The sequence below is a fragment of the Rasamsonia byssochlamydoides genome (assembly GCF_041956645.1).
Source record: "Rasamsonia byssochlamydoides strain NRRL 3658 unplaced genomic scaffold VTN77scaffold_78, whole genome shotgun sequence".
NCBI classification, from domain to species: domain Eukaryota; kingdom Fungi; phylum Ascomycota; class Eurotiomycetes; order Eurotiales; family Trichocomaceae; genus Rasamsonia; species Rasamsonia byssochlamydoides.
Window position 1 is genome coordinate 49,403 of NW_027192461.1, and position 13,483 is coordinate 62,885.

General features: G+C 48.2%; 3 protein-coding genes across 3 annotated transcripts; 2 read left to right on the top strand and 1 right to left on the bottom strand.

Moving 5' to 3' along the window:
* Nucleotides 1-4,083: 4,083 nt before the first annotated feature.
* Nucleotides 4,084-5,309, top strand: VTN77DRAFT_8764 (uncharacterized protein; the record flags this gene model as incomplete). The annotated part of the gene is made up of 3 exons (XM_069425297.1): nucleotides 4,084-4,733; nucleotides 4,808-5,142; nucleotides 5,203-5,309. The coding sequence occupies 3 exons, from the start codon at nucleotides 4,084-4,086 to the stop codon at nucleotides 5,307-5,309; spliced, it is 1,092 nt and encodes a 363-aa protein (XP_069274331.1).
* Nucleotides 5,310-5,646: 337 nt separating this feature from the next.
* On the bottom strand, nucleotides 5,647-6,718 carry VTN77DRAFT_8765 (uncharacterized protein; the record flags this gene model as incomplete). The annotated part of the gene is made up of 3 exons (XM_069425298.1): nucleotides 5,647-6,095; nucleotides 6,175-6,274; nucleotides 6,338-6,718. 3 exons carry the CDS (start codon nucleotides 6,716-6,718, stop codon nucleotides 5,647-5,649), a joined length of 930 nt encoding a protein of 309 aa, XP_069274332.1.
* A 3,348-nt stretch (nucleotides 6,719-10,066) lies between these two features.
* On the top strand, nucleotides 10,067-10,525 carry VTN77DRAFT_8766 (uncharacterized protein; the record flags this gene model as incomplete). Its single annotated transcript, XM_069425299.1, has 1 exon — nucleotides 10,067-10,525. The coding sequence occupies one exon, from the start codon at nucleotides 10,067-10,069 to the stop codon at nucleotides 10,523-10,525; it is 459 nt and encodes a 152-aa protein (XP_069274333.1).
* Between the last annotated feature and the right edge of the window lie 2,958 nt (nucleotides 10,526-13,483).

Below are 13,483 nucleotides of genomic sequence, written 5' to 3' on the forward strand. Positions count from 1 at the left end.
GCATGTCCTGATACCACGCAGGATTACCCGATTAGCTGCAGTATTTTCGGGGCCATTGTTCTTGGCCATAACTATATACTACTGTAAACTTCAGACGCCATAAACGACAGGAGAAGAAAAAACGCTTCAGTATTTGGTTCGATACTATCAGGCATTTGTCAATATAAAATAGGATACAGTACAGTATATTAATCAGTAGAAAACACGTCTAAAGCAGGGTATTTCTTGTTGTATATGCTCCGATGACATCACTCGGTGAAACGAAGAAAAAGAGAGAAATTTTATAAATAGCAATCAAGCTTAGTATGAATTTTAGATTTCTCAAGATACGGTTCGAATATATGCCTACTGGCACTAGTCAAGTAGATCAGGGCTCTCAGAGACCAAGGTGACCAGGATGGATACCAGAAGTGTCGTGTTCTTCTATGAACTGCTGTGTCACATTTTCTAGGCAGCAGACACCGTTCACGCATCAAGGATATCGGAATCTCCGAAGATGGCTTCACATGCTTTCCTAATGACACTGTCTAGCAAAAGGCTTGGTTTCTCTCATTCACCTACCTTTACTGACTCTCTCCAGTCGTGATACTGCACTGCCACCATAACTTCTCACATTGAGAGTCATGCTGGATGAACAGTCATATTCCAGGCATCAGCCATGTTATCTGATCCGAGTTCCTCTTAACTTAGGGTGACAAATCCCCAAGATGACTTTGCATCGTAGATAGCTGCAAAATAGTGACCGATCACAGCCTTTATTTTTTTTTGTTTCTGCAAAAGACCTGTCGAAACCATGTCCATAGAACGGGAGGAGTATCCGCTGCACGGATGATCTGCTGTGTAACAACTATCATGCAAGTATGATGACCTCAGCTCCCCGACGGCATGTGTTTGTGGAACACCTCCTCGGAGCTGAGAACGGAGTTAACTGTTCAAAGATGCGAAGAGACGAGCCGAAAGACGCGATTCTATTAGACAGCTGATAAGTAGACTAATTGCGACGCAGCAAGTAGAATTCTCACGACAACTGAACAGAGACCTGCAGAAACATGATGAGATACTGGCCGATCAGTACTGTACAGGTCAGGGAGGCTCCGACGACTTGATGAAGTCTCCAAGAACGAGCTTTTTGGGTCACGTTGCTCACGGGAAGAGGTTGGCTGTCATGTGATACATCCATGTCGGTCGGGCCAGGGAAACCTGCCACCTTCCACCCTGCGAGACCGTCGAGGAAACATCTCCTCAAGAATGAAGTCGCATTGTCAGAATGTTCTAGACGCAGTCCCTACAATAATAACAACGGTCAGCCTATTACTTGATATTTCAATCCTGACTCATGCTTGAGTTGACCTACCAATGACAGCACTGACAGTTAACTGCTGCGGACTGCACCCACAGATGCAGTCTGCAATGGAGGTGGAGACTCATGCTCAATGGCATAGACAGGTTGGACCCTTTTTTCTTCTTCGATACTTTTATTATCTCTTTTGTTCATTTTTATCATCATGGGTTAGCTCCAGCGTTGGATCTGGCATCAGACTTTTTTTTTTCTTGTTAAAAAAAGGGCCGTTGCATATTCGGCCAAAAAAGAGGTTCTTCCATGACACCGGCTTCTTGATGAATCTGAACTAGGTAGCCCGCCAACAAAACCAGGGTTAGCCCATGTCGGGATGGTTGCGCGTCTTTTCTTTTTTCCCCCTTTTCTCTCTGTTTTAATTTTGCTTATTCCTTGCATGTAGGAAAAACAGACGCAATAGTTCCTGAACTGAGCCGTCGCAATCAAACGTCAACTGTCACCGACTTTTCATTGCTTCATTTTCCTGAGCCAACAAAAGAGATATCTTCACCGACGGTAACGAGAAAAACCTTGAGCTTAACTTGAGGTTTAGCGCCGGGATGAAAGAATGGTTCCGAGGTTCCCGGGTCCATGATCCAGAATCCTATACGGAGTACTCCGTAGTCGAGAGCACAAACAGAACCGTGATGATTTCGCGAGGACCTTATGGCCAAACCTCGAGACTCCGATTTTCGTGCAAGAGCAACCCACAGAGAAAGTGACCGAGTTGACTCGGGGAGTTCCACCGCTGCAGCGGTGTGCACAGCGCCTTCCGAGATCGGGATTCCAACTCATGTTGTCTGTGTACGGAGTATATTGAGCAGGACATGGACTCGTTAACTACACTTAAGAAAAAATATTATTGCCTCAAACCATGGCAGCAAGGGCTCTTTTTCTGTTGGCTCGGATCGTTCCCGGCAGTGAGGGTTCCCAACCCCTGCAAGCAACGCGCACAGGCCAGAACAATATATTATTAATTAACTACCTCGTGCATCAGCGATTACTGGCGGTTGGAGCATCAGAATGCGACGCAGGATTAAGGACGCGGATTGGAGTATGGAGTCGGTATGGAGCAGACCTGCTAATCCGATCTCTGATTCAAGCTGAATTGTCTCTGCGGGTCTGTCGAACGCTGGTAAGCTCCCCTCACTTAGAGGACGATCCCCGCACTGATCCTATTGCCAAGCTCTAACATCACCTCAATGTTTGCAGGAGCATGCCGTTGTATGGCAGTGTAAGTACCGAGTAGACCTTTCATAATGGTCTCTCAGGACATGTGCATCGACCTTGATCAGAGGAAATAGCGCTTTGACGTAGAGGATTGGCGCAATCCTTATATCGTTGCTCAGACAAGAACATCGAATGCTCGTCCGTCCTGCAAGTTCCCGTGGCTCGGCATCGTCCTGCAGGCGGTGAAGTTGGCACTACATTAGCACCGCGGACTGTCGGTCGCACGATCCTATTTACGTCCTGCTAGAGATGCAGCTAAAATGAAAAAAACTTCTCGAGCTGCTCCGCAGGCAGCTCAGCAGTGATTGCACCTTGATCCAGAAGCCGACGATTGCAGGATCTACCCTTTGTGAGGGCGTCATTGTTCAGGAAGATGATGCTATTTCGCGGTCTTTCCTTTGATTCCGCAGTGACGGGTTTAAATGACGAGGTTGAGCGACTTCCAGCATGCAAAACGATCAGGAGAACAAAGTTCCGTTTCTCCCTGCTTTATCCGAGTTCGTCAAATTTAATCTTGATTCCATAAAATAGAGGACTTCGACTCCTTCCGTCCGGAGTGCCTGGGGCTTGGCCGGCAAAATACAGTTGCATCTAGCTTTTGTCCAATGGACTCAAATCGAAGAGTGGAATCCCAAGCACCTTGACCCACACTGCCAAGGACATCTACGGTGGGTTCCGAACTGTCAGTCAGATAGTAATGATGCTGCACGTCCTAATTGACCTGCCCTACAGAGTAGTTCCATATGCTGCATTTTCTCATGCATAAGCCACACCCACCACCGACAACAGTGATGCCGATATTATTAGTTCACGCCTATCTTGCGCAAACCGGCAAGTGCCTGCTGGCCAATCATACAGAAAACATGGCGCATGCTTCTTTATCTGTTGACACGATTACCAGAAGTCGTGCATATCCACCTGCTTAGTCTGATATCACCATTTCGTGCTAACGCTCAGGGTACTTGATTTCGTGTCACTGAAGGGATGGTATCCAGGCTATCCAACTAGCTTTGGACTCGGTCTGTCGTGATATTTCTCATGAATGATCCGAATTCCGATATCCTCTTTGGCTTTTGTCGTACGTAACATTTTTTGATTGTATCAGCTTGACCGCTACTTTTTCTTAACGGTCCTGGTAAGAAAGCATTTCACATGTGATATCATCGTTATCAATCCTTCCCGGAGCGGATGAATATGGCTGCAAAGGTCACCCCTGAGCACATTTTTAGCTGCAGGCCAAAAGACTGACACGGAACGAGTGGAGTTTCACATTGTTTAGCAGGCCAAAATGACTGGTTCTGAGCTGTTGACCGTATCTCTTGGATAACTTTTGGGAAGTCTGGCTAAATTAGTGGTGTAGGAATAATGGAAACCTATATCTACACAGGAGCTGAAGCAGAGGGTGGCAATTCCCTTCTTTTTCGGCGGCAACCTCGCGAGCTTCTTTTTTTTTTTCACTGCCTTTGTTTTTTCTTTTTTCGAGCAGACCTTCAAGACTTCTCGAAAAAGTGCTGACCATGTCCCAAACGGTGACCGCCACTACGACGGAAACGCCGATAAGCTACGACATCAACATACCTTACGTGCGGGTGTCGGGCGAATCCGAGAGCAAGACCAAGTACCCTGAGTACTTGCCCACATGGGACAAAATCTGGTTCGATCCGCTGCCGCCGTTTGAATACCACGACCCCGCGCTACGCGTGAAGGACAAGTCTAAGCCTAATCTGCTGTCGAACGGGGCGAAGGTCACGCACATTCAGCCCTGTATTGGAAGCATTGTCGAAGGCGTGCAGCTGAGCCAGCTGTCGGACGCGGCCAAGGATGAGCTCGCTCTCCTCGTCGCGGAACGCAAGGTGGTGGCATTCCCTGACCAGGACCTGATTGATGCCGGTCCGGCGCGCCAGTATGAGTTCATGCGGTATTTCGGCAAGCCGAACTACCAGCCCATCTCGGGGTCGATAAAGGGCTACCCCGGGTTCCACATCATCCACCGGGACGGTAATCTGGACGAGATCAACCGATTCCTGGAGCAACGAACCACGACGACGTTGTGGCACCAGGACGTGAGCTATGAGATCCAGCCGCCTGGCTACGTGATGTTGGGTCTGCTGCAGGGTCCCGAGGTTGGTGGAGACACCGTCTTTGCCGCGACAGACGCCGCCTACAAGTAAGATCCCTTATTTAGACTGCATGCATGTCTGCAGGATGAGGCTAAAATAGAGGGTGATCCCCCACGCGCAGGCGGCTATCCCCCACCTTCCGCTCGTTTCTAGACCGTCTCGAAGCTGTCCATTCGTCCTCCAAGATGATAGCCCACGCCCGGATGACGGGGGGGTTGGTCCGGAAGGATCCCGTCGACACGGTTCATCCGCTCGTGCGGGTGCATCCAGTGACGGGGGAGAAGTGCCTCTTCCTGAATGGCGAATTCATCACAAAGATCCAGGGGCTGAAGGAGCCAGAGACCAGGGTCCTGCTTGACTTTCTCCTGCAGCATATCATCACTGGTCACGATTTCCAGGCTCGCGTGAGGTGGCAGCCGAGGACGATCGTCATTTTTGACAACCGCTCCACAATTCGTGAGTCTAGTCGTTGATCTACCCCAGAGAGTCGAGACCTAACTAACCCATCTGATGCAGACACAGCGGTCGTCGACTACATTGACGAAGAGCATGGAGCTAAACCGCGGCATATTTTCCGGCTCTGCGCGTTAGCAGAGAAGCCCATTCCGGTGCCTCGGGAGTGATCTCTTTTTCTTTTCCTTTTTACTACTTACTCTGGTTTTTTTTTTTAGCGGGCGTTGGATTGTGGATTTTGGGTTTTCTTTTCTTTTTTATCGGACGCATAGACACCCCCTAGAGGCTATCTACTTCTGATTGGACTTATTTGATAATAGCACAAGAGAGGCAAGACCCACGACTAGATATGATTTTTCACGTCATGTCCCAGTCATGACAGTTAATAGAGTATCTCCACTTCTATGACACTTCCAGCATTAGAAAATGTCCACGTGCTCATTGAGGACATGATGCCCGTCACGTGCTCATTTACTACAGTCTGAATGCTTCATCCCTCCTCGAGTCTCATTCAGCCCGTTTAAACAACAAAATGACGACTGCACCACCGACTCTGATCTTGTCTCCAGCATCGGGCCCAATGATCTGGCGAATCTGCCGGATGGTCTTCACGACACAGTCCTCGTCCGTGTTGGCGAGTTCGGGATGCGCCTCCCGCCATCTCGTCACCATGTTGGCCGTGGCCAGCGCTCTTTCGAGCTGCTGCAGACTGACCTCGCGCGAGCCGCCGAAGAAGTCCGCCCCGTCCGTCAACACGCCGTTCCGATCCCACTCGTGGCGCACGAAGCCGGATTCTGGGAACGCTGCCACGGGCGGGTCAACGGTCCACGGCAAGGGCAGATTATCGTACATGTCCCGCGACGGCCGGTTCGGTGGGAGCTTGTACGGCTGCAGGATGTCCTTTTCCAGGTGGTCCAGGGCCTGCTGGACGGCGGCGGCGTTGGGCGTGGAGGGGTCTGCGGGATGTCAGCTTTTCTTGGACTGGACATGACGATCTTATGCGATCAATCAGGGATGAGAAGGAGTAAATCTTACGGCAAAAAATCGACGCGCATGTCCACAGCGCCACCGTCCCTCCCGGCCTGACGAGCTGGGCTGCCTGATCCCAGAACTCGGGCATGGAGAACCAGTGCACCTGATACCATTACCATCGTGTCTACGAAGACATCGATCTTGGATTTCCGGACGATAGACCTACCGCCATAGCCGAAATAAGCAAATCAACACCCCCCCGCTCAACCCCCTCCGCATCAGCAATCTTCTCTGCCTCGCAGACCTCGAATAGGACAGGCTCTCCCGACGCCGTTGTCCCGCCCAACCGGCGCGCCGTCTGGATCATCTCCTCACCGGCATCCAATCCGACAGCGTGCGCGAACTTCGCCGCAAGATCGCGCGTGGCATGCCCCGGCCCGCAGCCCACGTCGACCAGGACGTCGAACCGCCCGCCCGTGTCGGCGTGGTGCCCGAGGACTGTGTCGTACAGTTTCGGCGGGTAGGACGAGCGGGCTTCGGCGTATTGTCTGGCTTGGTCGCTGGTGTAGGACCGGAAGGTGGGATCGGAGGGTTTGGCGGTGGTCATTTCGACGCAGTGAGGTGTTATTTATTTATTTATTTATTTATTTTCTTTTGCTATTTTGCTGTATTGTTTCCCAGATGTCAGTCAGTAAGTGCTATATATACATGTCCTGTACGGACTATTTATATTCCGCTATGACTCAGAGTCATCAGGCTACAGGTACGTAGTTCATTATCGGAGTAACTGCACAATCCGTCCCTCCTACACTCCGTACTGTGGTCGTATCATCTTCAGTGCACATCTGAAGGTGGCTATGTCTGTAGCTACCTAGGCAGTTTTGGAACATTCATCGTTTGAATGAGTTAACTAGCTTGACCAATTAGATTGGCTTGTTTTGCCCCGACAAATAATTCCTAGACTTCGAAGGGGGGGAAGGGGCGCAGACTCTGGTCGATCGGTCCTCGAAGTATACATGCCGACGGGACCGGAGACCATTGTTTTACACCGAAATCCGTGCATATTTGCATGATTGTATAAATTACTCAATCTTGGACTACCTAGGTATATATATATGGGTATTATAGAAGCGTATTCATATACTCTAAAACTTATAATAATTTTATATGACCCTAACTCCAGATTCAGCCTTTCAATTTACATGTCTGTTATACCTAGGCAGTAGGTAAGCACGTTGATTAGTTCTCTTTATTTATTTCTAAAACGGAATCGATAGGAGTATATATTTATATATATCAGAGAGATATCCTATGTACAGCATCATATGTAGGCTGGTAGTCTAGTTTGCAAGGGGTCTTCATTATTACTAGCAATGAGCCCAGTTTCCCGCAAAACTTGCATTTTTATAAGTTGATCTCTCAACAAAATTATATGGTAAGGCTAGTATAAAAATATGTTTTTAATCAGAAAATTAGTAAATCTATATTTTTTATGTAGAGTTTTTTTTTTGATTAAATTATTGTAATTATGAAATTTTTAACCATAAACTTAGACCAAATTTTCATAAATTTTTAACTATCAATAACTAACAACTAAAATATAGATTTTATTAGTATTCTTTAACAAGAACATTGCTATATATCAGAGGAATAAACCATATAATTTTATTTAAAATAATCAATATTAAAGGCTTCACTTCTAGATATCAACTTTTTAGGAAATTTTGGTCTAAATTCATCCTTAAAAAGTAGTTATTATAGGATTTAAGTAAACAATTCCTCTATATTAAAAAAGTTACTTTGACCAATCTTCTAACTAAAAATCTATTTTTCAAAACTACCCTTTATATATAATGTTTTTGAATGAATTGAATCTGAAATGTGCAGGTTTTGCGGGAAAATGGGCCAATCGCCGCCAATGGCGGGAACTTATGACACATAGCTGTATGCACTGTACATAGTTCAGCACTATTAGCTGCTTCTATTTATTGGTAAGATTGTAGCTAGCTAGCTAGTATAAGTGTCTTTATGTAATAGAGTTATATAATATGTACTACTGTTCCAGGTTCGGCAAAAAGATGTGCCATGACACCAACTGCTTGGTGAATCTGAATTCGATACGCCGTGGCCCGTCAACAACTACTATATTTAAATATACTAGAATCATAACTAGATGACTGCCTGTCTTATACTTGTCAGCCTCTACGGTGACATGATCCAACAGCTAAAGTCATTAAGTGATAGTCACGGCACCTCTTTTAGTTGAGTGGTGACAATGAAAATCCAACAAGACGAACGTCACTACTATACTTCATCCTCATGCTGACAGAAGCGACTGCCAGCGCGGATCCGATTCCCATACCTGATAAAGACAAATGGAATCACGCTCATCCCTAAGCTGAGAAACCCAAGCAGACTGCTGGCCCACGCTACTCCCATGTTCTGATACATTGGCCGTGCCGCCAGTGGGAGGATTGCGCCGCCAACACTGCGCGAGCAACTAACCGCCGCCAAGGCAGATGCCGAAAACGTCTTGTACGCATCAGCCGTGTAGTTGATGAGTGCCTGCAGGATGAAGGAGAAGCCCATGCCGAATGGGATGCCCGCCAGCATCGGCACAACCACAGGGATCGTGCAGGAAGACGTCCAGCCGAGCCAGAAAAGCGCCATCACACAAAACGGACCCCCAAGGCAAGCCAGGGGAAGTCGCTGATGGTCTTCGACCATCGCCCAGGCAGCATTGCGCCGTCGGGCACGATCGAGAACGGAGTCGTAGAGCAGAAACACGCCGAAGCTCAATAGTGCTCCGAACGCAACTGTAGGAAGTCAATCTCAGGATGCCGTGACTCGTACGAGTTTATACACGGGAAAGATCTTACTGGGTAAATACGCCAGCCCAGCGATACCAGGGCTCAGTCCATGAATCCCTTCGAAGATGAGCGGGTACGCCTGGAAGAACAGATCTGAAGAACCTTAGCGTGGGCTCTTCTTCAAATCAATGAGTTCAAACTGACAGTAGATCCCCGTCGCGAGCGACAGATACAAGCACGTAAGCAACACAATCGACTCGTAGACGATCATGCGCAACGGCCGGGCCAAAAACACAACCGCCACGTCTTTCAGTCTCGTCTTTTCGAGCTCGATGGGGGCGCAGAAGGACGAGTCACCAGTTTGTTTCCTCAGCCTGCGTGCCCGTCCTTGTAGGGATGATCGGTCCGTATGTCTCGGGCAGGCAGAGGATGGGAATGAAGGATACACCCCCCATGATAGCGGCGACCGAGAAGGTCCATCGCCAACCCCGCGGTAGGATGAAGCCTGCTACCATCGGAGCGAACTGAGGGCCGATAGTAGTTGCCTGGTTGTGTTGTTCTGATCAGCAAAACCAGGCCAACAGAATGAAACCAGCGCAGCGGAGAAGGGCTGGCTCTAACCGGTCATCCAGCGCTGCTGGCTGGCGAACACGTTGGAGATTCCAGAGATCTCCTATGAGGAGATCTTCCCCCAACAGCCGACGCAGGAGAAGCTTGACAGCGTCTCCATTCGCATCCTGGACGCTCTGCTGCAGGATGACAGCGACGGAATTATCAAAGTGGTCGGACTGCTAGCTCCCAACGTCGATGAAGAAAGGGCCAAAACGAACACCCTGGTGACCCGCGTTCTCAAACAGATCTTTGGCAGTGTTTTCGTCCGTGCCAGACGCGGCGCGGACAAGACGTTCAACGTCTCTTCCCACAATCCCGATGACGCCCAGCGCGCTGCCACACTGCACAACTACGACACGAACCAGGTCTTGCTTCCGCATGTCGACCACGCACACTACACCCATCCCATTCAGGTGCAAGGGTGGTATGAGCTCGAGGGCATCAGTGAGAATACCTTCGTCTCGAGCCTCGCCGTGCTCCAGACCCTGAAAGCTGAAGCCCCGGATCTGTTCGAGGAACTCTGTCATGCTCCGATGGCGGTGGGCCGTGTTGCGCATTATTACGATCCTCCCCTGTATCAGGGAACGGTCGACACAGCCGTGACTTTAACGCCTGGATGTCCAGACAAAGTGAAACGCGTGCGTTGGCATCCCCATCTAACAGGATGGTTGCTGTCCCCGTTCGGCCGGTACCCCCATGCTCGCGCCGCGCATCAGAAATTTCAAGAAATTGTGCGACGGGACACGCACCAGCTGAAAGTCGTCCTCAAGTCAGGAGACCTTTATATCTGGAATAATTTCAAGATCCTCCACAGGCGAGAACGCGTCCTGGAGACACCCAGAACCGGCGTTGGACAGACTGTGCCCGAGCAGGTTGTCGCGGATCGATACCGTGAACTTCTTATCAAGAAGCTGGTCAAGTCGGTTGATGAAGATTGGCTCGTCCAGATGCCGACGCAGCAGCTTCGTGAGCTGGCGAATCTGGTTGAGTGATTGAAGACACCGTTGTTGCTGAGTCTGATTGTGATCCTCTTCAAGATGTGACGTTCGTCAACAGCGAGCGATCATTCATTTGGTCCTGATTCTTTTCTGAATGCTCACTTCTCCGCTCATTCTTTACAACTTATCGAACGAGGGTTGTCCAACTATGTATCCAACTTTGATTTTGATACTTGGTTGAATCACTGATTTATTGAATATCGGTTGCAGATTCGGCCAAAAAGAGGTAGAATGACACCAGCTTCTTGGTGAATCTGAGCTAGGTACTTTGTGGCCCGCAAACACTATCCGAAATTTTTATGACTTCTTGATTCGTTCATTCGACTGTTGACGAGTCATCCATGATATGAATTGCTCCGAATGCAGAGTGCTCCGTTAGGTACATACACACCACTATCATTAAGGAGGATTGGATTTGACAAGAGCTAGATCGCTTAAGTCTCTTATTCTTGAATCAAAAAGACTCATCATCCATGCTGTATCCGAATAGAATGACCAAATGTTGAAGCAAGGTGCCAAATCGCAGAAACATGGTCACTGGAGCTTTGTTTGGTCTTGACCTGAGTGATAACTCCCGCGGTGGTCATCAACAGATCAGTTCTAGTCGTCCCATATCTCTTCTTCGAGTTCGAGGAGGATCCAGACTCCCAATAAACTGGCAAATGCTTGCTTAGTGTTCAAGGCGAGTCAAGGTCGATCACCCTTTTCGCTGGGTGTCTGTGTCAGTTTTGGCCGTCGAGTCGGCGACAATTCATCCTTCTTTGTGCTGTGCCACTTTACACAGTATTTTTAGTCAAGTGGCCTATAACCGTACGTATACCCTTAACTTTTCCCTTTTTAGCGCCAAAATAAAAACTATCGCATCCAATAGTCTTAGGCTGGGCTATCCCCAGTTGGTAGCGTGTGGATGTGACAGGTCCATAGTCCGGAGCATACAATCTCCGAATATCGCCGATAGATTATCATGCATTGTATTATTTGAAATCCTTCCGCCGCGAGGCTGAATCAAATAAAAGTTGCTGGCCAGATTGGAGATACTATCGTTACACAGGTGAAATACCTGATCCAATCAATCAATATTTGGTATCTGCTCAGGAGACATTTCTCGGACAGAAAGCTTAAAAATATTGTATTGCATTTTATCTAGGTCTCCACCCCTAACAATGACCGACTGGCAGCACAGACATAGCGAGACGGCAGTCTTTGTTTATCAGTTTTAACGCACACCTCTACTCCGGAGTAGTGTGTTCAGACTATTGCGATTTAGGAATTCGACTTGCTAACAATGCAATCCTGAGCGAAGAAAATAAACTCCGTTACTCGTCGATAGTTAAGGCTGAGTCCACCGTCCACGTCAGGTACCGCGTGTCCCTGTTGTCTTGTGGGGCGCTAGAACCGATAGTGTAGAACAAAGGAGGAGAGGCTTGCCATTCCTCCATCTTAGTCAGAGTCATTGATAAAAATTATATAAGCTTATCACACCAAATTCATGGATATAGGGAATGTGAGGCCTGTAGGAAATGTCAGGCCTGTGATGAGAATTGTGCTGCAACGTGTGGTAAGCTTACACTGCGGTAAGGCCTACAAGTAAGATAGAAGTAGTAGATAGTAATATATATTGATGATTGATTATGCCTAGGTAGCCTGATGTAACTTTATCATAGGTAAGACGAGAAAGAAGCCCATAGAGCAATAAAAAGCCTACTCTGTATGGAGATGGGGCCCGGGCCTAAAAGTCCCTGGAAGAGGCATGAGTAGTTGGCAATCCTTAAGTATGTTTCCCTTCAAGCCTAGACGAACGAAGCGAGTCGTACGGAGTATACGGAGTATACTGAGACAAAGAAAACACTGTTCAGCTTCGGCTACCGAACTTGGCGCTGTCAAGACCGTTCAGCTGGACCACTGACAGGTCTCATTAATTCATAATTATAGTTTAGGCGGGCTCCTGGAAAACGCAAGCCGATACATGATCTCCGCAACGTGTAGATCCCTCGCCGCAACAGGAATGAATTTTAACGCCATGAGCAGCGTTCTCCACAGCCCCTTTTATCGACGAGCCGCAGCGATTCATTGAGTTGTCTGTCGTCTAATCTCCTGCTGATCGTTAACGACTCGGTATCGCCTGAGATTTCGGGCTCCAGAAGTTAGGTAAGATCTTCTCTTCGGTGCCGCTCAGCTGTCTCGCTAATGCTGCATGACAGGGATGTTGGTGCGCCGCCGTCAGCAAAGGGAATAGTCCAATATGCACTACTCTCCGAATAAGTGCGTACGGAGTCCTCCGTATTACTCCGCTGAATGCCATTGCTGCGGCTGCCCATCATCATCACGGATACCACGACCTGTGGATTACTGACTGCAAGTCACTACTCCGTACGATTTGTTACAGACTGAGATGGGCGATCCATGACCAAATGATAGCTTATCAACTCGAACAGTGAAGAGTTGTTTAAACAGCACAATATCTGAACGATAAAGGAATCTCTCGATGCAGATCTCTCAATATTTCATAATCCCCCGGCGAGTTACGACCGGGATCAGAAAATGGGCCAGGCCAAGGGCCTAGACTGGACGATGCAGGATCTGGATTCTGGCCAGCTGCAGGCATTCAGGAATCATCACTGAGCCGTGTAACGGTCTACATTCTGACAGCTCCTCCATCTCCTGATCGCTAGCGTGTCTGGTAAAGTTTGCGGATAAGTATGCTTCTGATGAGAATAATGCCTGTCCAGGGGTGCATGACAGCAATACAAAATTCGATCCTCCACCCAGCTGCCTCTTCTTCTTTTTCTCGTCCTTTCAGTAACCACTTCCAGTCGCTCGCTTTGTGTTCAGCTTGTTGATATTGGTCGTCACTCGTTTGCTGGTATCAGCTTCCACTCCTTATCGATAGTCTTACATTTCGAATTATACCCATATTATTTGTTCTTCTGATATTCAAACAAACCTTTCAAC